Source organism: Pezoporus wallicus, unplaced genomic scaffold (assembly GCF_028554395.1).
Source record: "Pezoporus wallicus isolate ANWC-B61680 ecotype Strahan unplaced genomic scaffold, APGP_CSIRO_Pwel_v1 contig_4485, whole genome shotgun sequence".
Classification (NCBI taxonomy): domain Eukaryota; kingdom Metazoa; phylum Chordata; class Aves; order Psittaciformes; family Psittacidae; genus Pezoporus; species Pezoporus wallicus.
The window spans coordinates 157,206-182,902 of record NW_026641983.1 but is presented as its reverse complement, the minus strand read 5'-3'; the positions used below and the strand labels follow the sequence as shown (position 1 = coordinate 182,902).

Here is a 25,697-nt window from a genome sequence, read left to right as displayed (position 1 = left end):
GCTTCCCCTCCTCCCTGGCAGAGCATAAGCCTCACAAAGTCCTTGGTCAGGGTAAACACCACTTAGCAATAACCGAAAACATCGGTATCACCAGCACTGTCCCCAGGCTAGAAGTCAAAACCCAGCACTGCACCAGCTACCACGAAGGAGAAACATGACTGCTACTGCTGAACCCAGGACATTATCCACCCCTTATTCCATACCATTCACGTCATGCTCAGATCCCACATTTTCAATACACCATCGCTCTCCCACATATATACATCCATATACACACAGACCAAGAGAAAAAAAATCATTTTCTTAGTGCATGGACCAATCCCTATAATTCTGCCGAGTCCATTTCGTCCATGATGTCAGGTTACATCTCTTGTAACAATCTTTCAGGGCAGGAAAGGCTGTGTGCAGTATTGGATCATTGCCTGCTGATGCTGGTCATTCCTTTACTGTGGAACTCATCCGGTTCTATCAAAGTTCATTCTCTGTTGGGATGATGGTTGGAGGGAAGTCAGGGCTGGTCGCTGGTGACCTGGAGACATCTAGTTGATGGGCTATAAAAGCATTACACAGCAGGCAACAGCATACAGTAGAGTTCATTGGCTGTTTTCCCCTAAAATCAAATCCCCTTGAGGTATACATCGGACTTCCCCATCTTCCCGCATTACCCACCAAGTATATCCAGGTCCCTGAGCAAAAGCAATCCCACGAGTGGGTTTGCCTTTACCTGAAGCAGGAATAACCCATACTGCCTTCCCCAGAAAATTCTTCATGTGCACCACAGGAACTTTGTCCCCCTCTACAATATGTAAAAGTTCTGACTGGGCTGGGCCAGCCCTGTTGGCAGATCCTCTGGTGTTGACCAACCAGGTGGCCTTTGGTAAGTGTGTATCCCAATGCTTGAAAGTCTCACCACCCATTACTCTCAGTGTAGTTTTTAACAGCCCATCATACTGTTTGATTTTCCCAGAGGCTGGTGCATGGTACGGTATGTGATATACCCACTCAATGCCATGCTCTTTGGCCCAAATATCTATAAGGTTATTCCGGAAATAAGTCCCATTGTCTGACTCAATTCTCTCTGGGGTGCCATGTCGCCACAAAATCTGTTTCTCAAGGCCCAGGATGGTGTTCCGGGCAGTGGCATGGGGCACAGCGTATGTTTCCAGCCACCCGGTGGTTGCTTCCACCATGGTAAGCACATGGCACTTGCTTTGGCGGGATGTCAGCAGTGTGATATAGTCAATCTGCCAGGCTTCCCCATATTTGTACTTCAGCCGTCGTCCTCCGTACCAAAGAGGCTTTAACCGCTTGGCTTGTTTAATTGCAGCACATGTTTCACACTCATGAATAACCTGGGCAATAGTGTCCATTGTTAAGTCCACCCCTCGATCACGAGCCCATCTGTATGTTGCATCTCTGCCCCGATGGCCTGAAGTGTCATGGGCCCACCAGGACAAAAATAATTCACATTTATGTTGCCAATCTAAGTCCATCTGAGCCACTTCAATCTTAGCAGCTTTATCCACTTGTTGGTTGTTCTGGTGTTCCTCAGTGGCCCGACTCTTGGGTACATGGGCATCTACATGACGTACCTTCACCACCAGGTTCTGCACCCGGGCAGCAATATCTTTCCACAGTGCAGCAGCCCAGATGGGTTTACCTCTGCGTTGCCAGTTGCTCTGCTTCCATTGCTTCAACCACCCCCACAGGGTATTTGCCACCATCCATGAGTCAGTATAGAGGTAAAGTACTGGCCACTTTTCTCGTTCAGCAATGTCCAGGGCCAGCTGGATGGCTTTCACCTCAGCAAACTGACTCGATTCACCCTCTCCTTCAGCAGTTTCTGCAACTTGTCGTCCAGGACTCCATACAGCTGCCTTCCATCTCCGATGCTTTCCCACAATACGGCAAGAGCCATCAGTAAACAAGGCATACTGCTTTTCACTTTCTGACAGTTTATTATATGGTGGGGCCTCTTCAGCACGCATCACCTCCTCCTCTGGTGACATTCCGAAATCTTTGCCCTCTGGCCAGTCCATGATGACTTCTAGAATGCCTGGACGACTGAGATTTCCTATTCGAGTTCGTTGTGTAATTAGTGCAGCCCATTTACTCCATGTAGCATCAGTTGCATGATGTGTAGAGGAGACCCTGCCTTTGAACATCCAGCCCAGCTGCAGTGTACAGTACATTTTTTACATCTGCCCCGGTCCGGACTGGTCCAAGGGCTACTGCGTGAACTATCTCGCGTTTAATTTGCTCAAAGGCTTGTTGCTGCTCAGGGCCCCATTTAAAATCATTCTTCTTCCGGGTCACATGATAGAGAGGGCTTACAATTGAACTGTAATTTGGGATGTGCATTCTCCAGAACCCCACTGCACCCAAGAAAGCTTGCGTTTCTTTCTTATTAGTTGGTGGAGACATTGCTGTTATCTTGTTGATCACATCTGTGGGGATCTGTCTACGTCCATCTTGCCATTTTATTCCCAAAAATTGAATCTCCTGTGCAGGTCCCTTGACCTTACTCCGTTTTATGGCAAAACCGGCTTTCAGCAGGATTTGGATTATTTTCCTCCCTTTCTCAAAGACTTCTTCCGCTGTATCGCCCCACACAATAATGTCATCAATGTATTGCAGGTGTTCTGGAGCTTGCCCCTGTTCCAGTGCCGTCTGGATCAGTCCATGGCAAATGGTAGGGCTGTGTTTCCACCCCTGGGGCAGTCGGTTCCAAGTGAACTGGACACCCCTCCAAGTAAAAGCAAACTGTGGCCTGCATTCTGCTGCCAAAGGAATGGAGAAAAATGCATTGGCAATATCAATCGTGGCATACCACTTGGCTGCCTTTGACTCCAGTTCATACTGAAGTTCTAGCATGTCCGGTACGGCAGCACTCAATGGTGGTGTGACTTCATTCAGGCCATGATAGCCTACTGTTAGTCTACATTCTCCATTAGACTTTCGCACTGGCCATATGGGGCTATTAAAGTGTGAGAGGGTCCTGCTGATCACCCCCTGACTCTCCAGTCTACGGATCAGCTGATGGATGGGAATCAGGGAGTCTCGGTTGGTGCGATATTGCTGCCGGTGCACTGTTGTGGTCGCAATTGGCACTTGCTGTTCTTTGACTTTCAGCAACCCCACAAGAGAAGGATCCTCTGAGAGACCAGGCAAGGTGGACAGCTGCTCAATTTCCTCAGTCTCCAAAGCAGGAATACCAAAAGCCCACCAGTACCCTTTTGGGTCTTTGAAGTATCCTCTCTTGAGGTAGTCTATGCCGAGGATGCATGGAGCCTCTGGACCAGTCACAATAGGGTGCTTTTGCCATTCCCTCCCAGTCAGGCTGATTTCAGCCTCCAGCACAGTCAACTCTTGGGATCTTCCTGTCACTCCAGAAATACAGATGGGTTCCACCCCTTGACATCTTGATGGCATCAGGGTACACTGTGCACCGGTATCTACTAGAGCCTTATACTTCTGTGGGACTGATGTGCCAGGCCATCTGATCCACACAGTCCAGTAAATCCGATTGTCCCCTACCTCCACCTGGCTGGAGGCAGGGCCCCTCTAGTGGTCATCACAGCGTTGGACACTTAAGTCGTGGTGAAAGGGATTATTCTTCATTATCACAGGAGCTGGAGTAAAATCAGCTCTTCCATTCCATCTGGGAAACTGCTCACCAGAGACTGAAGCCGTAGCTCTCATGGGACGATCAGTCTTGGCCCTTGCTCCCCTCTTCAGTTCACTCACCCGTTCCTCCAAAGCTGAAGTAGGTTTTCCATCCCACTTTGTCATGTCTTCTCCGTGATCCAGCAGGTAAAACCATAGGGTACCCCGTGGCGTATACCTCCTGTATCTCCTCTCTGGAACAATAGGACGCCTTTTGTTAATAGCTGAGACCTGTGTTGGTACACGTGAGGAGCTGGATAAATCAGATAGATCGTCCCTCAGTTGTTTGAGGTCCTGGGACAGTTTTTCCACAGTTGAAATGATGGAAGGGGTGAGATTGTCTTCGAACTCTCGGAGTTTATGAACCATTTCATCCACTGTTAGTGGTACTATGTCATTCCAGGTTACTGTTGCCAATGAATGGGCATATGATGATGGTGCATTCCGTGTAAGTTTTCACCACATGGGTCGTGTACCTTCAACTTCATCTGGATCTATGGGTATATCCCCATTATTCGGCTTGATGTGATAGATCATCTCTACAATGGCTGATTCCCTCAGAGACTGGATGCCTTTGTCTATAGTAGTCCACTTGACCGAACGACTCATAACATCATCCTTGTATGGAAACCTTTCTTGCACAGCTGCCAAGAGCCGCCTCCAAAGGCTGAGGGACTTTTTCTCTCTTGCAATTGCTTTGTCAATTCCCCCTTCTCTAGCAAGTGATCCCAGCTGCTTGGCTTCTGTACCTTCTAGTTCGTGACCATTGGCCCCATTGTCCCAGCATCGGAGCAACCAGGTGAAGATGTGCTTCCCTGGTTGATAGGTAAAATCTTTTTGCACATTCTGTTGAGGTCCGAGGTTGAGAAGTTACCTCTTCTTCTTCTTCTTCATCATATGATGATGACTCCTGATCAGATTCTAGACCGGGTGGTGAATTCATTGGTTCTTCATCTTGCTTCACCCTTCTTGCCTCTTTTTTGCTTGTTCTCTTGTGTACAGGGGCAACCGATATTGGTATGAATTGGTCCTCTGGTTTGGCTGCAGTGATTATCACTGTGGTTTGAGTAGTGACTGTACTTGTTGCTGGGGGTGGTGTAGCTGCTGTGCTTGGAGCTGGGGTAACCACGCTGTCTGTTGCAGTCGAAGTTTGAGCAGCTGCTATACTTGCCATTGGGGTAGCTGCTCTGTTCATTGCAGCTAAAGTTTGAGTAGCGACTGTACTTGTCGCTGGGGGTGGTGCAGCTGCTGTGCTTGGAGCTGGAGTTGCTGCGCTGACTGTTGCTTTGTCCTCAGATCCACCGACATTCTTTTGCTTTTGAAGGTGCTGGATAGTGTTGAACCAGGCCCTGTAAGCATAGGCCAAGCCCCAGCACGTTGCCGTGATTTGTCCATCTCTGGTATGGCCAGAATGACCACACACCTCATTTAAGTGTTTTACTAATTCTTCTGGATTTTGCAGTTGTTCGGTGGTGAAATTCCAAAGTACTGGAGGGGCCCACTGACCTGGATACTTGCCCATACTGTCCCACACACCCTGCCACTCATGGCTGTCCAGCCTCAGGGAAAATCTCTTGGTCCTCCTACATCGTCGTTTGACCCCAGACAAGACCCAAACCTGACCATTCTTAACTCTTGAAATCAGTCGTGGGCAAAACACACTCTGTATGCGTGCTAGCATGGTGATTCCCATCACCATCAGCAAACAAGTCTCAACAGCATTAAAAGGCCATTCAAAAAATTCAAAACTCTCAAAATGTAAATGGTCTGGGGGGACGACTGGGAGGGTAAAAGGATGTCTCCTTCACAGGTTGAGCACCTGAGAAGGAGAAAAAAGATGTGTAATTGCTAAGCACCTCCATCATATACCTCCCAAAGTATAAAGGTGGTGACCACACTGGGAACATAAGCCAGATCAGTTTCATGATCAATGATTCTATTGTATTACAAGTCATTACCATAAAGTACAATGAGACAAAAACCTTAGCCCATGCCCCACACGTGAAAAACACTAATACAGCAAATACCGAATGGAAGTAAGATACGATATACTGAAACTGTGAGATCAAGAGGAACAACCTTGAGGGCCAATAAATCAGCATTGTGACAAGTGACTATTAATTCGGACAGATCTGTCGTTATCTCAACCCCTCGTGCCCCATGTTGAGAGCCAAAAGAACTTTTGTGGTTTAAACCCTAGCCAGACAGCTTGTTTACTCACTCCCAGTAAGTAGTGCTGGGCTGATAGCAATCGAGGCTGCCCCTCCCCATCCCCCCCGGGGCTCTCCCCTTCCCCGCTCCCGGAGGAATGGGGAGGAGGATCGAAAGGGTGCAACTCCTACGGGTTGAGACAAGAACAGTTCAGCAACCAATGTACAACACAAATCACCACCGCTACTACTAACTACAACAATGATAAGTGAAAATAACAAGGGAAGAGAATACGATACCACCGGCCAAGAAACGAGTCCCACCTGGAAGCCCCTGTCCTTCCGGGTAACTCCCAGTTACCCCCCACCCCGGGCATGACGTGCTGTGGTATGGAATACCTCTTTGGCTAGCCTGGGTCAGGCGCCCCGTCTCTGCTTCCTCACAGCTTCCCCTCCTCCCTGGCAGAGCATGAGCCTCACAAAGTCCTTGGTCAGGGTAAACATCACTTAGCAATAACCGAAAACATCAGTATCACCAGCACTGTTCCCAGGCTGGAAGTCAAAACACAGCACTGCACCAGCTAACACAAAGGAGAAACATGACTGCTACTGCTGAACCCAGGACAGTATTTCAATACACAGAGAAAAACCCAAAATCTGAAAATTCTCATTGAAAGATTCAAGACTTGAACAATGTCTCTATTTTAACTGCTCATAGAATAAGAAGGTTATAAGAGTGCAAGGTAAAATACACTCCCATTTTTCAATCCAAAGAATTGATGTTCCACTGACATTAAAAGGTTTTTGAGATGACAAGGCACGCATCATCATTTCCAAGGGTAGTCAAGGACTACGGATTTACTTTAGCCCTTGCTTTCCACTGCAGTATCATGGTACTGGTGACTTCCCATACTTTCAACATGTACAAACCAGTAATTTTTCCCACCAGCTGTAAAATCACAGAGAAATACAAAGGTGCAGCAAGGGACCACATGCTTGCTTCTCCCCAGCTATAGCTGTACTCTCTTTTTACCCTGCAGATTGCTCTGCATTTCTCTGACCTACCTACACACATACGAACTCATCATATACATAACTGCTCTGGGGCCATCAGCACAGAAGTAAAGGTATATAAATGCCTCTGTACCACAGAAAAAAAAACCAATGTATTAGGATGTAATGAAGTAACTTGAAACAGCTTTTTCTAAAAGCCAAGCCTAGCAGAAGAGTAAGTGAGGCTTATTTTCTTTACTGGTTTTGAAAGTGAGTGTTTGGAACATACAATACAACTTGTTTGGTTATCACACCTCAGCACAGTATCATTTACCATAGAATCACAGAGTATTTTGAACTGGAAGGGACATGAAAGTTCATCCAGTTCCAACTCCCTGCCATGGGCAGAGACACCTTCCACTAGACCAGGCTGCTCCGAGCCCCGTCCAACCTGACCTTGAACACTGCCAGGGATGGGGCAGCCACAGCTTCCCTGGGCAACCTGTGCCAGAGCCTCAGCACCCTCACAGGGAAGAACTTCTGCCTAAGAGCTCATCTCAATCTCCTCTCTGTTATGTTAAAGCTACTCCCCTTGTCCTGTCCCTACAGGCCCTTGTACAAAGCCCCTCTCCAGTTTTCTTGTAGCCCCTTTAGCCACTGAGAGCTGCTCTAAGGTCTCCCTAGAGCTTTCTCTTCTCCAGGCTGTAATTTCCACAGAACTGTGATGCACACACACCACTGCATTGCAGTTGGTGACACACCACAGGACTGCTGGGGCATCTGTGCATGCATCTTACTACGGACATGAGAAACCAGACAGGCACAGATTTGCTTAATTCTGTCACCACTTGCTGGTTCTATTACTTTTAATATCAGGATGGCAAATGTGGAAAAAAACATTAAGTCAAAATGGAAGGTGTTACAAATGCACAAAACAGGGTGTTTAAAAGTACTGTTACTTCAGTTATTCAGCCATATTACATGAAATAATGAGTTAAGGCTGGCAGACAACCTGACAGAGCGTGTTATGGATAGTGTTCATAACATCATCAAGTTTCAGTTGCCATGGGGATGTTAACTCTGAACTGACTGCTTTTGTATATCTGAACCTCAATCAGAAGTTGTGTGACAGATGTCTGTGTATGGGTGTTTGGGTGTACAAAAATGAACCTAGGAGATAGAAGACGAAATCAAATAGACACCTAGATATGGGACATGAGGGCCTATATGGATGATTACACTCAGAAATAGGCTCCCAGTCCTTCTGTTTTCTTGTCCATTTTCAGTACATAAATTGTTTTTATCCTGTAAATTAAATGCATAGGTGCTGAGAGAGATCTGCAGCTAGCTAACATTGGCAGTGAGCCCACTGAAGTCAATGAAGTTATGGCAGTTTTTGACTAGCTGAAGATCTCTCCTAATTCCTGTAGTTCAGAGGTCCTATGTGGGATTGTTTTGAGAGAATTCAGCTGCACTTTCATTATTAGTTTCTGTTCTCCCCTGCCGAGGGCTTTCAGGTACGTCATAAATATCCCCCAGGGAAATCCTCCTATGACATTAAGTAAAATTTTGGAGTATTGACCAAAAAAAAAAAAAAAACAGAAGCAAAAAACAGAGATTTAATAGTTTTTTCAGTATTTAGCAAATTAAGTCTTCTTATATGGTTCGAGTCACCTTACCTGATGACTCTGAGACTGTATTTTATAAGGTTCATTTGGCCATTTTATACTAAACTGAGAGCTATATTAAGTAATACTAAACATTTAATCTATGATGACAGGTATTTTTGGAAGCTGATACAACAGTACCCATGAATGAGGAAATGAACTTTGACAAAATGAATGGTTTGACAGATGGTAGTTTGCTTAGAGCTCTCATTAACAGATGTCTGAATGAATGTTCTGCAAGACCTCTGTGTATTTTGGGTTTTATCATTTTATTAGCAAATAGTTATCACCTGGTGTATACTTGCTCTTTGGAATTAGGATGTAGAATCTGTTGATTTTTTCCTTGCCTTTTTTTTTTTGGAGAAAACAAAACAACACTACCCAATACATTATTGATTCCTGCTTGAGGGTAAGAATGATGGAACTTACAGATTTTTACTGTAAGAGCATTTTTTGTGTTCACAGTGATTATGATTAGATTTGTGACATTCACAGATACACAATTAACTACAGCAATATAAGGGACTGCAAACCCCCAACATGTGAGGCTGAAATGCCAGAGGTGGGACTGAAACCACAGGTGGTATGGGAGACACTTGTGTAAAAAAAAAAAATTAAGTCACAAATAAAAACATTCTACCCCCCCCCCCCCCCCGAAACATTATTCCAATATATTTAGATATTAAAAAAAAAAGGAAAAAAAAAAAACAAAACAAAAAAACCCCAAAACAAACGAAAAAACGCCAACAAAACCCCGGCATTCTCACTAATCACTAAATATATTACCAACATGCCTTCTGGAATAGAAACTAGAACTGAGATATTCTCAAACAAGTATCCTCATCACTGTGCTGTACAAATCCACTGTATTTCAACTATATTAATGTAAACATCGTATCTAAGAACACACTGATAATCTATTTATTTCTCAGGTAAATTTTTAGTGAATGCTTAAGGAAGACCCTCATGCACTGTTTTCTCTGGATGAATGTTGTCATCACGCAGCATGCCGAGTCTGTGCACATCCTCTAAGGCAATGGAGATGTCCATTCATTTCATGGGATGCCTAATATATTGGTCCCTAATTAATCACTCTGATTCCTTCTCTGGGAACAAGCTTTAAAAGAATTATACTTTTTTTGCTCTAATTGTACTTAGTAGGTCAGAGCAATCCCAAGCATGAACTACAGGCTGGGTGGAGAATGGATTGAGAGCAGCATCAAACTGTTCTATCTCAAAATATGGACCTTCATCTGAACTGAAGCTTGTAGTTTCAGGAAAGCCAGTTAGGGAACAAATGCTAGAATTAGAATGCTCTTTTCATATAGTCTAAATAAGACTTCTAGATTTTCCATTTTGAAATCACATTTAACATTCAGAAATTGACTCCCCCAAAAGAATAAAATACATGAAATAGACCTGGAAAGGGATTAATTATTTGAAGAGGAAAAAAACCCAAACTAAACATTGTGGACGTATTTGTATGCAAGAAAAACTAGGTGGAAAAAGCTAACTACTCAACCTGAATCAAATTTATGTCCCATTTTTTGATTGTGACACTGAACTGAGCAGTCCAGCTGTTTTGTAAATGAATCCTACTCCTTCTCACAATAGTAAAATTAAATATTTGCGTATTTTATTTAAAAAACAATCGGTAACCATACTGATGCCTCTGGAGAAATGTTTGCTGCTATTTTAATGAGCGATAGCAAAATAGCTTTTTTATTTTTCTGTTTAATGACTTACATTTCCATACAACTGTTTCTAGCAACAGTTCAGGTGCTCAGTCACAGCTCCCAGATTCGCAGTAATTAGTTCATTTTCTTAACATTTTCCAGATGTAATTTATACTCTTGGTGGCTGTTGATTAAGACTAACCTTGTAAAAACATTTCCCATGTCCAAAGGACCGCAAAGCAGTAGCAGTCACTGGCAGGCCATTAAAATTTTTGCATCATCAAGTAGGGATCCTCTTCACAATCCCATCTATCATCTAGCTCTGAGGTGACTATTCTTAGGACTGTCTGGTACATTGATCACCCATCCTAGCCCAGCCTCTCCTGCAATGCGGTGTAGGAGACACTGAAACTCTGCTATGAACTCCTCCACTTCAGGCTTTGCAATGTAGGTAGTTTGTGTTACTGGTTTGATGCAAACTAACATTTAGGAATGTTTGTCTGTTGACCCAGAAACCACTGCTCTGGTATTATTTGTAGAACAAAAAGATCATACCTACTCAAAAGAATAAAGAAGCAAGACTATTATTTTATGGGACAATATTCACCCACCTTGCTCTCTCATCCCTCAACATAGCTCCTAAATATGCATCCTTTCTCCAAAATTACTACACATCTTAAATGCATGACTTGATTTAGGACTTTGTTACTGTATGCCTGTCCTTGCATTGCTAGTTATAACAAATTTTTCTATCTATCTTGTGTTCTTACACATGATATGTTATAGTGTCCTCCATGACGTTTCAGTTTATGATTTTTGGCATATTTACCATGTCTGCAGTCTTTGTGTATCACAGGAATAGTAATTGCAGTGATATAAAAGAGGATAATATATTATGGAAGCAAAAGGGAAACTAGTCATGAGTAGGAGGAAAATAAGTTAAATTTTAGGTCTGGGTGGTGAAACTGGGGGCGAAGAAGAAACGTAAGGGTATAGGCATGGCTAACCTAGGTTAGAAATCACTAGAGAGAAGTAACATTTAGAAGGTCCTGCTCCTGCCAGCAGTTCAGTTTGTGCTACTGATTCTCAGTTACTGTGACTTCAGATATGGTGGAGAGATAATAGAAACATCAATCCTACCCTTGGCCATGTCTATTCTAATCCATATTATCTTGACAAAATATATATGAATAGAAAAAAAATACATAAGCACAAGGAAGGAGCAGAGATGAAGTGAAATCAGAATAAAGAGAAAAAGCACATTTCCACCATAAATATGTTGTTATATACCCATAAATGAAAAATGACAAAAGGGAAAAGAGAAACCAGTCCTCTCTTAAAAAAAGAGGTTTGACAAAAAAGACCTGTTACCAGAACAAAGCAAAGGGATTATATCGAGCAACAAGCATTTTAGTTAAATCTCAGGAACAATTACGAAAAATAAAGTGTGGGATTTTTTTCTCCTGTTTGGAAACATGAAAATTTAGTGTCACCGATAAAGTGGTAAACAGTACACATAGGTGCTAATTTTTCACAGCCAGCCTGAGGAGAAACAGAGGTCAGCAGAACTTTAAAAGGCAGATACGACTTACTCTGACGTTAATTTGCTTTCAAAAACATGGTCACTGACCCTTTAAATCACAAGGCAATTACAAGCATTGTACTGCCATTACTAATTACATGCTGAGAGTGTAAATTTAAAATGGCAATTTCAATTTTCAGTTCACTGAGTGACTGTGGGAAAATGAAATTGAATACTAATTAGTTCAGATGTGTCAGACACCTGAAAGATTAAAGAAAAAACTCTGCATTCATTGCAAGTGAGTTATAAGCAAAGCACTCAAAACTTTCATTTGCCAAGATGCATATAAGTAAAGAAATTAGATGACAAAGAAAATTGATAATGATGGAACAAGTCAAAAATAGCTACAGACCTGTACATAATTATACTTTGTGGGACTTTGCCCATTATACACAGCTTCCTTTAGAATTTATCTCATATTAGAAATTGTAAGAGGGCAACAAGCTGCTGCTTCAGGTTGACTGTGCTAAATGTTAATTTCCATGTCCTAAAAATGGAGATTCTGGTTTTGGAACTTTCCACTTAATCTTTGCCAAACCTTCACACCATTTTTCAGGACCCATCTTTTGGACCCGTGGCTTCATCACTCAGACCAACATGGAAAAGGTCCCATACACAATCCTCAAGTTAGGATCTAGGAACAGGCTGGTGATATGATAAAGTAAAAACTCAGGCTAGGCTATTGCTAGAGGGAACATTTCTCCCAAAAGACCAGAAGGAATGTAGCCTGGAACCTAGCACAGATCAGAGTGACTTTTTGTAACTCTGTGAATGCTTCTGAACTATCTCCCTGGCCATTACAGAAGCTGTTCAAAAATAAGATATGGGATTTCTGCTTCTCCTCTTCTCCCAACAGAAACTGTTCCCCCATACAAAGGTCAGGCACTGTCTGTCTCTTAGAGTGTATTTCATGCTTGAAGAACAAGACAGCTCTCTGATGTAAGGTACTACTACGCAATGCAGAAAGTGTGAGTCTGTGGAGGTCTATATACTTGCCAAATCAAAACAGGGCTTCTGCAGAGTGCTAAAAAGTGCTTTTTTCTCTAAAAGTATCATCTCCCTGAAAAATTCTAGCTTTTCTGCTCCCAGATTTTTTTAGGAAGAAAAGACTTCAGAAAATTAAAAAGAAAAAAATAAAAATCCTCTCAAGATTTAAATTTCTGGTTTTAAATTATGACAAGTATTTTTTATTTTTGCTGTGAACTAAAAAAAGAAAATAAACTCAGCAAGTTTTGTGAACATTATAGTCCAGTTTATTTTAAAAGAAAAATTAGAAGGAAAAGAAAGGACTGCTATGCGCTCAATACAAATTAATCATATCAATTAATCAGCTTCTAGAAAGTCCTTACATATTATAGCTGTCAAAACTACAGAATAACCTGCATGGGAATGGCACTTCCTAGATTAGGTCGTTAACTCCAAAAAAGAACAAAGTGTTCAAACCTAGTGCCATGGGCTGAAATTTGTGGACACATTTTCTCCAACTTGCTTTCCAGGTAAGGAGCCAAGTCCAAGGCAAACACTGCTCTGGTCTGGGGAGAACCTGCACAGCCGCCTGATAGCTGCCTCCATGGTGCCAAGTACAAACATGGAAGCAACATACCATTAGCTATCCTCATCCTAGTTCACCTCCTAGTAAAGACATGTCTAGGGGGCCAATGCTAAATGATTTTGAATTTTTTCTGCAGCTTATCTAATAATGCCCACACCCTAAAGCAGCCCAAAAGCTATTGCAACACTGACTTTTTCATTACCCATTAATGTTACATTAGCTTCCTCCTTTTGTGAAAATAATTCTGTGGAAGTCCCTTAGCATTATTCTTTCTCATTCTTTTTCCACTGTATAAATTTTGGAGAATTCCTAACCCTTCTGGTCTTTATGGAAGAAAACTGACCTAAGATATGTTAGAGGGCCTTCGTGTTTTCACTCTGCAGTGAATAACAAAAAGTCATACCAGTTTAATTTTTCAGAACTGACAAAATTCAGCACTTTCACCACACCAGTTTCAGAGAACTTCATCAAGCAGTGGTTTGTGCCTGCTCTCCAAAAAAGAAAAATGAACAAGTAATCCTGCATGCTTTCTGCCCGTATGTCTGGGAACTGCTTAGAAAGCTTACAAACAGTATTCAGTACAAAAAACTTGAGTATGAGCAAAAAATGATGCCATGTACACAAAGGTAACTTCAAGAAGACACACCTGAGGGACATATGGACAGTTCAGCTTAGACCTCATAGACAATATGCTCAGGTACCATCTTTTCCTACTCCTGTGGCGGGAGGGAAGCACGCTCTTCACTTACTGACCATACTGGCAAAAGATGTTGACTACAATGACAAACTATGTGGGAAAACAATGCCATGCAGAGGGACCTTGACACGCTTGTAAGGTGGGCTGATGCCAACCTTATGAAGTTTAACCATGCCAAGCGCAAGGTCCTACACCTGGGTTGGGGCAATCCCAGGCACAACCACAGGTTGGGCAGAGAAGAGATTCAGAGCAGCCCTGCAGAGAAGGACGTGGGGGTGTTGGTTGATGAGAAATTGAACATGAGCTGGCTTCAGTGTGCGCTTGCAGCCCAGAAAGCCAACTGTATCCTGGGCTGCATCAAAAGGAGCATGACCAGCAGGTCGAAGGAGGTCATCCTGCCCCTCTGCTCTTGTGAGACCTCACTTGGAGTATTGTGTGCATTTCTGGTGTCCTCAGCATAAAAAGGACATGGAACTGTTGGAACAAGTCCAGAGGAGGGCCATGAGATGATCAGGGGGCTGGAGCACCTCCCGTATGAAGACAGGCTGAGAAAGTTGGGGCTGTTCAGCCTGGAGAAGAGAAGGCTGCATGGAGACCTCATAGCAGCCTTCTAGTGTCTGAAGGGGGCTTATAAAGATGATGGGAAGGGACTCTTCCTTAGGGACTGTAGTGATAGGACAAGGGGTAACGGGTTAAAACTTAAACAGGGGAAGTTTAGATGGGCTATAAGGAGGAAGTTCTTTACTGCGACAGTGGCGAGGCACTGGAATGGGTAGCCCAAGGGAGCTGTGAATCCTGCATCTCTGGCAGTGTTCAAGACCAGGTTGGACAGAGCCTTTTGTGACATGGTTTAGTGTGAGGTGTCTTGCCCATGGCAGGGGGTTTGGAAGTAGATGATCTTAAGGTCCTTTCCAACCCTAACTATTCTATGATTCTAAGCATCTAACATCTGAAAATGCCAAAGCTTAGCCCAATTCACATAACATGAGAGGAAAACACCATAAACATAAAAAGCTGCAACAATCACTAGATAAATCATTATCATCATTTTAATAAAGGCACAGGATTTCATATTCACTGCTTCAGGACTTTAACTGAAGTCACTTGCTAGGTGCAGAGAAATCCAGTCCAGAACAGAAGCACTGCCATTTAAATCATTCTAGCCATAACATCCTTGAGTGGGAAAAAACCCACATATTTTCAGCCCCATGGATGAAGCTGAACTAATAGCTATTTCAACTTTAATGAAAACAGTTCTTGTTACTTACAGCATGATGCACACAACGCTTAACCTGTGTGCCCAGAGCAGGTCTGCAGAGACAACAAATTATTCCTCTGAGCTCTGTTACAGCCAAAACCACATTAAAGCACTCTAGAATAATGCCCAAGGAAAGCCGAATGTGTCAAAGTATCCCTACCAAGAGATATTGCTGCAAAATGCTACTAAGGAAATAATAAGCAATGTAACATAATGTGGAAAGCAGCTTTTTCTAAGTTTGCTTCCATAGTTTAGAGCCACAATGGAACATATGAACACGTCTTTTAGATATAAAGATTTGTGCATTTGTGAAGTCAAGATTATTACTGTTTTGCAACTAATAGTGCCTTTTAGTCTGGGCCTCGTTTTTTACAGTGAATAAGAAGCTAGCTGTTAGTTTACCACTTGTCTTCATCAGTTTCTTAAGTGACTCTGGCAACTGAATCAAGGGGATTTTTTTCCTCCTCAGCTCCATCTGTTACCTGAATCCATGGCCATCTGTCATTTTCTGCAGCAGTCCAAGCATTCACAAGACCCTTCTTATTAAGCCGTGCATAGTATGGGTACCACTTCTGGAGTCCGAAAAGAGCCCGATGAGTGGATGATGCAGTAATTTGTTGGTTTGACACAATTCCTCCTTCTATTCCTAGTGGGCCAGAGCATCCTGTGAATGGAAACAAGGAAATAAATGAATCCAACTGAAATTATCAACTCTTCTGAGTCCCAAGTGGCTGTAATTGCAAACAGCATACAAACAGACCCAAACTGTCATGTCAAATACTTTATTAGAAGAGATTTAAAAACTCAAGTAGCAGGTGTACTTGAGTACAAATGTACAAAAATACTGCTTGCAAATAACTATTCCTATTTCAAAATTAATGAAATTGATTTAGCTTTCAATTTCTTTGAGTTTGCTCTCTCTGAAGAGTTGTGAGTTTGGATTGCATAGATACAATGACAAAATGATCCTTAAATTCAAGTACGGAAATAACTCCTAGAAGCAAATTTAAAAGTCTGTAATTAAAGATCTTCTGCTTTGTGGGTCAACTGCACTTCAGCAAATCTCAACAGAATACTTACACTTCTGATTTTCTCAGAAGCATGGCAGTGCTTCACCTCAAGCAGCACCCAAGAATGAACTCTGAAGTGGTACTGCTACAAAATCCTTACCCCATGTGGGCATAAGTCATCAAGGCATGAGTCAAATTCCTCATTAATATGAAGGTACAGAGAAGAAAAAGTGACCAGCGCAACTTGCTGCTCTTAGCAGAAGCTGAGGTAGGCAGATGATGCTGGGAATCACTGACAATACAATCCTCAAGTACTGCGCGTCACTGATAATGGAGACAAAAGCTAAATTGCAGTTTTAAGCTGATTATGGGAGGACAAGCACGTGGGTGTGCTCTGGAAAGATAAACAAAACACCCACACAAGTGCAGTTCTGAACATGCTCCTTCTTAAAGGCAAAAAAATGGCTTACTTCCAGGATACGTGTAAATGAAATCTTGGCCCCGCTGAATTAACGACTGACTTGCACCATACAATGATTTCATCCACATTTTTAACAGTCCAGGAATCTGGGCTAGAATATAAAGTTTAGTACTACATTTCTGTGTTATGTATCAGCCAACTATAATGTCAGTGCATTCAGCACTTGACATTCAGAACTTGACTCTGTTCATGCTGCACAAAATACAATAAAATGCATCTCTCTCCTGCTGCTGTGCCAGGTGTGTAGCAGCACCAGAAGAAAACAAATTCTTTGTCACCAGCATAGGCAGGCTCAATACAGGATGTGTTCAAAAGCCCCATGTATGTTGTAAAAGTACTGTTTTTCATTGTGCTATCAAGCACTACTTAAAAAATGAAAGACCTGCTCAAATGATAGCTCTGTTTCTGATCTTTTCAACTAATCACAATAAATTCCTTTTGTGTATAAAGTGCTTGCAAGTCAGAGGTAAACTATTCTACTTTTTTAGGGAAATGGTGCACTTTCAAGAGTTTTTTACATTTACTTACTTAAATATCTTTGTCTTTTCACAACAGAAAAAAAAGTGCACACGTGTGTTTATATGTATGTGTAACTTGCAAACACACAGATGTACATATAAGACTGATTCCAGATTACCGTGAAATCAACCACCCACTTACAGCTATCCTGAATTAATAATGATTTAAAAATAGAAATGTGAGAAAACAGAAGAAGGCTTCCAAGAGGAGTTAAAAAGGTGGGATGGAGGCTTGACAGATGCTTTAATACTGACACGGAGCATGAACCTGTATTCTGTCTCCTCACAGCAAGGAGCATGAGGGTCAGGACCCTGTCAGCTGTGCTAGCTTTATTCAGTGACTGAACAGGAAAAACAAGTGCATGAGGACAGGGCCCCAGCATGTATCAGGGCCAGTTTTGAGTGGGGTCCAGAATAATGGTATTTCCTTTAGCAGGTAATTTTCAAAAGAAGAACATGAATTTGACGTCATAATCCTTCATCTCCTATAGACATCCCAGATTTGGCAGCTTCTGTTTAAGGCCCAGAACTTTCTGGGAAATTTTGATTTTAAGGCATGCTAGTTCTCATGCTTGAGATGCATTAAACAGTATTTGAAATATGTGTGCATTCCTTACAAAAGACAGGTGAATTTTCCTTTCTAAATTGAAGGCAGTCAGATTACCAAGTACAGCACTTAACTCTAATTTGTCAGCTATAACTGTATACAGTCAGAAGTGTTTACCTTCCTCAGCTTTACCAGGATTATTCCTGAAATCCAAAGCAAACCTCTACCTTCAGGGAACAGGTACTTCATTGCATAAGCTTATATGAACTGCAGTTCCAGTTTTGGTTTGTCATGTTTGTCAGTTTTTCAGTGCAAGTTAAACACAAGATTTGCCACTCCCATGTTCAGTTCAAACAGAACAACACGAGATGCATGTGAAATATTACATTGGATAATAATTTCTAAGCAATATTAACCTTACAACCTATATATATATGCACACACTGATAAGATCTGTCTTTAGAGTATCACCTTTTTCACCTCACTGAAGGGCATCAGCTCATTCTCATAAAATGGGAAACTTAAATTAAGCAAAAGTTTAATCCTGCTCAAAGCCTCTTTGAAGGTCCAAACCATGGAACTGGGAATGTACTCTGACCACATCAGGGCAGATGAATTGAGCAATTCCCTAAGCACAGCCCTGGCAGATGGGCCTTGAGGAAGCTCACCCAGGGCCATCTCTTCCAGAGACTTAATATACCTCCACATGCACCATGAGGGGTTTGTTTTGTTTTTTTTTGAGTAGTTTTACTTTGAACTTGACCACACAAATTTCAACCTTCTGTTTCACAGCCAGGTCAATCTGTATTTCAGGATTCAAACTCCTCAGTCCATTTTAATAATGCTAAGTACATTTCCTAAATGATCACACTATTTTGCTTTCTTTCTTATTTATCGAACACCCAGGACTTCAGCAGAAGTTTTGCCACGACTCTTTGAGTAAGCTCCTTCCACTGTTAGGACTGCATGTTTACCCATCCTTTAGTTCTTTATTTTTAATCAGATACTATTTGACAAGAAAACCTTTCAATATCCTTTCTTTAATCAGTTGTTGAAAACATTTTTGGATATTCAAATACCACAGAGCAAATGGGCCTGTCTTAGCCATATGCTAATTCCAAATACTCCAATAGCTTTGTGAGTCATGTTTTCTCCTTACGAAAGCTCTAATGGGGCTATTACTCTCTGAATTCTCAAGAAATTTAGTTCGCGTGAAAACTCTCAGCTGAATAACCCACCTCTGGATCCATTAAACATCTTGCATCAGTAAAGTACTGGCTACAGACTAGCCTCTTCCCAAGATACTCAATTTGAGACACAAACAATACTTTCCTTCAAGTTAAAATATCAATTGTTTCTTTTAGTGCTTAAGAGCTGTGATAGGCCATAGGCTACTAACAATGAAGGAAAGAAGTAATTGCAGCTTTTAGAGATTGTCTTTGAAGTAAAACTGAGATCCATATTTTGCAGAACAAGTACAAGCTGTATTATATTTTGCTGTTATACATCTGCCTCTATTAAATCCACAGTTCATTTCACAAAAATCATGACAGCTTCGGAAACTGCAGTCTCCAAGGGAGTAGTAATATCACTACAGTGATGCTGTACAATTCAGTGTGGTCAACATCAGTCATTAAATAGAAAACTGGTTTTATTAATAATGCTGACACATCGGGGTATGACAATAGGCTTGATGCTAGAAACTTGAAAAAAATAACCAAAACCCAGCAATTAAAAAGCTGGCTGACACGTTGATAATAGAGATCCTTGACAAGGAAGATTTTGTCACCTGGAGCTGTTATTTTAGTGTCATTATAGCAAAATAATAACTCAAGCAGTATTGGTTTTAATCCTACAGTGACAATTGGTATGTACCAAAGTAATGATGCTTCTTTTGTTCTCACCAAACATAAGCCTTTGTCCACAATGCCCCATTGTCCTTGAAGACAACAGAACATAAAGGTGTACCAATAACTACATGATTGTGAATGGATCCTGTGAAGGATGGGAAAAGTCAACAACACAAAGTGAATGATACATTTATAATTTTTCAGTTCTCCAAAGAATCCCCACCAACTCACATGAAGATGGCATGTTTGTAAAACTACCTTGAAGGCTTCTTTTACAATCTCAAATTTAACTAGATGTGGCAAGTTATGTACTATTTTGCACCATAAAGCAAATGATCATTAGTCCAGATTTCACTTGTAGACCAACAGTATGGGGACCAAGTAACCCCGCAGGCAAAGATCAGTTCTGTGCTTCCACCCTTGTATTTTACAATAAATCCCTCCTGAACAAAAATATTTGTGCAAAAGGAAACAGAAGGTTTTAGTCAGCCATGTCTTTTACACTGGTATCTCTTCAGAGGTAAATTAGAATGGGGAAATATGTCACTAATTCCCTCTCTTAACAGGGGCAAGACAAACTATTTAAGATAAAGAATTACTACTGTAGGAGATAATAAGCAGAAAGCACTGGGTAAACATGTTACTTGAGTACATTTAATTTGGACTTTTATACTGATGTCAGTCCACAAATTAAACAAACCTCCAAATGGTTTAAAAATTGAAAATGTGAGGATTATGCCTCTGAAACAAAAGAAAGAAAGATTTCTTGTTATTGGCGATGAAACATGCCTTTGCAGCATGAATATATAGCTTTCATTTTCTCCGTTCATTTGTCTCTACCTAATATCATCCAAACAAACAGATGCAAAATTGAAGGCATGCGGAAACAAATCTGCTTTAGACATCTGCAATCCTGTCTTTCTCCAAGTGCCTCATTTTCTGGAATGAGATTACTCTGGCTGCGCTTAGCATAGCACGGTAATTGTGCTGAGCACAAAACTGACAATGGGATTACGGATGACCTCTGATACTGCAGTAATTAATGCTGCTGTCCACCATGTAATCTAGGCTTCAGCCTCCTCTTCATCTTGTTCTTCCTGCCACCCACACATCCTTGCCCTGTTTGTTCTGTCAAGGATAGCTCTCTTCAGGTAACAATGGATTTGTTTTTATTGGAGTTGGTTAGATGGATACAGACAATCATTTAGCAGTCTGCTATTATAGTGCCTGTCCATATGTAATGTATGAAGCAGTGTCCTTGTAAAGCTTGTTTTTTTCATAGCCATGACACAATAATGCTAAAATCCTCTCTTCCTTATACATACTCTGTAAAGTGCCTTTTACAGAGAAATGGCTGCGAGATACAGCTTCTCTTCCTACTAGAAGTGTCAGTAGACCCTATCATGGTTTTAGTGCAATGGGAATTACAGATAACTACTGACATTGCAGTAATTAATGCTGATACATGCATAAACTCCTACCACGCAATATAGGCTTCAGCCCCCTATTTATTTTTCTTGTTCCTTCACACAGATGCTTTGGCTCTTTGACTATAAGCATTTTCCCACGCTGGCCTGCAATCCAAAGAGTGGGATTCACATCCCTCTAAAGAACAGCCAGAGGCACTTTTTTACACTGAGCAAGTCTGCAAAAACTTAAGACTTCCAGGATAGTGCAGGAGCATATGAAGATGACGACTCAAACAATGAAAGCAGATTATGTCTTTTTTCATATAGTGCTGCATCTGAAATGCAGGGATGTTATTCAAACTAATTTGCTTAGTTCTAGTTTGACAGTTTCTCCATTATGCTCTTTGAATAGAATGGATAGGATTGTAAATTCCTGACAAAAAGCACAAGGATTAACGAACACCTGGGGAACTGCAACATACGGCACAGTTGAAGAGGGGAGCTATACAACAGGAGTACAATTAAAAGAAGATAACATCTTCTGATTTAGGAACTCCCTAAACTGAAAACTGATGGAAGCTGGAAGGAAAATACAGTGGAAGAACCATTACTTATTGCTTGTCCCTTGTCTTACACTCATTCATTAAGCATTCATTTCAGACCACTGTCCAAGGCAGGACTATTGGACTGTCATCAAACCTAGCATGGTTATTGTTACGTTCAAAAAGAAGGGTATATCTCAAATCTTGCATCTGCAAAGATGTCATCAGAAAAGTCACTTAGTCACTTTTTTTTAGTATTGCTCCATGGTGATTGTTGCTCCTATGTCTGCGCTGAACTCTATAACATTAATGTTATTGACAGCATCCCACAACATGGTCCAAATGCCTTTAATGGAACTGGCCCGTCAAGAGGACTTCCAGAATGAAGATAAGCTGTTTGTGGATCCCTATCAGAAAAATACATGGCTTCAAATGATCTGGAAAAGACTCTGCCCCAAGACATGTCACATCCCATTACAGCTACGCCATTTCTGACAGATGTTTGCTAAATGCCTTTTTTTTTTCCAAAAAAAGCTCCACTAGTGAGCATTCAACAATAAACATTTGTTGATAGTGTTTGACTGAAGTCCCACTTGAATCTTTCTTATTCCTTTTATTTCTTGTCCTGATTCTATGAATATGAACAACAAAGTCCTCTTCTTAAAACAGCCTTTAGTGTATCTATCTCCTCTTCTATTCCTTTCTACCTGGGGATGACAAATAGCCACAATTTACACTAAGCACATGGCAGCACAATGTGAAAAAACACAGCCATCCTTGACATAGGGGTTATTTGACTAAGTGAACACACATCCTAAAAGCTAGCTGAGAATGCAGAACCCAGGAAAATGATCAGCTGAACCTCGACCATGACACATAACCCATATGGCCAATTTACAGCCACAGCGTAAAACTACTACCACTCCCTGGTGATTTCAGGAAGAAAAAGCCCCATTGTCAGGAACCAAAATGCTTCCTGAGTTTATACCACTATTCAAGTAACTGCATACAGCAATTGACTCATACACATCACCCTTATATTATTTTGTTTTCAAACAGCAATTACAAATTAAAACCAAAATTAAGTTGCAGTAAGGAGTTAAGTTTCTCTCCTTTGCTGAGCTCTCATAGTAATATATTAATCTCTATGTAAAAAAATTTCAAGTTGGCACTGTGAAAAATAACATTTCTACCATATTTAGGTACTGACATTAATCAGTTTTACATAACTCATAGACACTTAAACACTACTAAAATTAAACTTGACGAAACTGAAATTATGGAGTAACATTAAAAAAACTTCTAACAAGAATTAACCTACATTCATGTTATAGAAGGTAAATTCATAGGAGCTTTCGAGTTGTGCTACTAGCTATGTGGTCATAGTTACACACTTATGGAATAGCAGACACAGACACCAGAGCCCCTATTACCGCATAATAGTAATCCATTATCTTAATTTGCAATGACATGAAAAGGTATGTGATTCCAAGTCCTATTTACCAATCCCAAGATTTTCTGGTGGATCTGGACTTGAGCAGCTGTGTGTGGAAGAAATTTGTGTACTTGTGGATCTATTAATTACCTCCTTTACTTTAAGCTTAACTTAGGCATGTGAAAATGAAAATTAGGAACTCGCATTTAAAAATAATCTTTTTTTATCTGCTGCTGCTGAACCTTGTGAAATCTGTGCAATTCTCCCTTCCTTAGGTATTGATGGAAATACTTAGTCGAAGAATGGAAGAAAACTCAGCAGCTTTCTAGCTGTGTTAGGAAATTTGCTAATGAAACAGTGTTCTAAGGGAGTTCAGCCTGAACTCAGGATACCTACAACTTTCAGAGTTCCTTGGTTTTATATTTATATTCATCTGCCTTTACTGACATGCAGGTTTGTTTTTTTGTTTGTCTGGTTGGTTGATTGTTTTTTGTTTTGTTTTGTTTATGGATTATGCAACACAAAAACTTTATCTATGTGGCAAATGCATTATACTGTAGTGTACCCTCTCTTTTCCCTGAATTAATTCCAAATGACTTGGTTTTTTTTTTTTTATGTCATGGAGCAATAGTACTAGAAAAACTATCAATTTTAACACAGAGTGGATGAGTATATCTTAAAATGGTAATATTACAATTTCCAGGAGCTGTCAGCACTCACAGGAAAAGAAAATCCAAGCTCAAGAATAGCCATACCAGTGCAGTACTGAGAAAGTTCATATTCTGCTTCTCAACTGGAGTAAGAGGTATATAAAGCATATATACATTCACAGTCTTGCTAATTTCAGAGGTAATGAATTAAATAGCAAATTTCACTTATTTACAAATTTTTGCAACCCTAATTTGAAGGCAGCTCATGACACATGTACCTATATGCTTAGTGACTGCTTCTCAAAATCAGTCCCAAAAATCAACTTTAAAAAAAAAAAACAAAAACCCAACAACAACAAAACAAACCTAAACTTTTTCTTGAAAGTAAAACTGGAAAGACAAGACATAGTTACACAGAAAGACAAACTGCATTTTCCTAGTCGATTTAAAATGGAAATTAGTGGATTAGAACATCAGCGTAATTAGCATGCCTGCAAGCCAGCCTGACAGTGAGAATGATCGTTTGCCAGGTGAAGAGGATTCATGCAGATGTTATCTAAATCTGACTACACAGAAACAGCAGTTCTTATGGTCTTTGAGCTGTTTCCATCTTGTTTCATAATAAATCTAACTTTTTAATAACTGGAAATTCAGATATTGGCATTTAGATCTTGTTCTGGAAGCTATGTGATGCAGGTATAACGTTATATTCATGTAAAGCAGCTTAAACATCAGGGCTCAAAGCCCTATTAAAAACATCGAATGAATTTAAAGGTCATGGACTTCAATTAGGGTGGAAAAAAAATCATAATGAAGATTCAGAAAGTTATTTTTCTCTGTGTGCAGTAAAAGAAGTCTTTCATTATAATAGCAGCGTAGTAAAATTACATATTTGTGACTCCATGGTGCATCTTAAACATCAATCTGTACATAATCTAAACGTACATTTTTTATGTGTACATAATCTGTACATATATTTTTTATATGTACCTCCATATTTTTCCTTATCAGTATCTCTTTTCATCAGAAAAAAAGGACATTACTCCAAAGTGTTTATATTAATAAGTAGCTAACCAAACAAAGTAAGCATAGGGATGCAATCCATATGACCAAGCTTCAGCTATCAAAAAGCTACCCATCTACCCTGCACTAGCTGCTTAGGCTCCTTGTGTCATCTGTGGGAAGAAACAGGCAACTCCAAACCACAATTTCCATTATTCCATTATCTGTTAAGAAAGTGTTTAACACAAATATAATCATCTTTTCTGCACCTACTGACCAAGGAACAAGTCTAGGTCACTACCTTCAATTTACTGAGAAGGTTTAAGGACTAAATTTAGTTAATCTGATGAGTTTTAAAAACACTGAAAAGACATTACTTTAAAAATACATGACGGCATACTTTCCTGCAAAGCTAGATTTACTAGATAGCTAGCATTCTTGGGTTTTATGGAAAAAAACTCTTTTAAAAACAGATGCCAAGGAAGAAAAGAGCATAACAGCTAATGAACAACTTTCCAGACTTTGATTTTTTTCTGTTGAAAAAAATGATCAGAAAAAGGTTGAATGTGACTTCGGAATTGGAATTCTGAAGTGATATACCCACAGAAAACCTCAGAAGGCTATTTGCTATACAAATACTAACCAATTCCTCATTCTGTCTGTATGACACCTAAGGTCAGTGGTGATGAATCCCAGGGGTCAAAACAGGTGTTCTAGTGAGTTTGTGGAGGTCCATCTATGAAGACGCTAAAACCTGACTGGATATAGTAGTCCTGGGCAAAAGGCTTCAGCAGGGAGGCTGGACTAGATGACCTCCAAAGTACCCTGAGAAGCTCAACCTTTCTGTGGTTCTTTGCTCTGATTCCAGCCTTGCTCTTGTTCCAAGTGGTCCCAACCCCAGGTTCTTCTCAGATCAATGCTCACAAACTGGTAAATCCCAGCATCAAACCAGCACAGACAAGCCCTTTCTGATTAGGAATAATCTGACATTGTTCTGTTGACTTTGGAGTGT

At 40.8% G+C, this 25,697-nt stretch overlaps 1 protein-coding gene across 1 annotated transcript in view; it reads right to left on the bottom strand.

Annotated features, from left to right (window-relative positions):
* The window catches only part of EDIL3 (EGF like repeats and discoidin domains 3), a gene marked incomplete at its 5' end in the record, with an annotated part of 188,367 nt that overhangs the window by 71,534 nt on the left and 91,136 nt on the right, over positions 1 to 25,697 (bottom strand). The window contains one exon of the mRNA XM_057426408.1: positions 15,724 to 15,905. Coding sequence (XP_057282391.1) covers positions 15,724 to 15,905 — 182 coding nt within the window. The remainder of the gene's footprint in view (positions 1 to 15,723; positions 15,906 to 25,697) is intronic.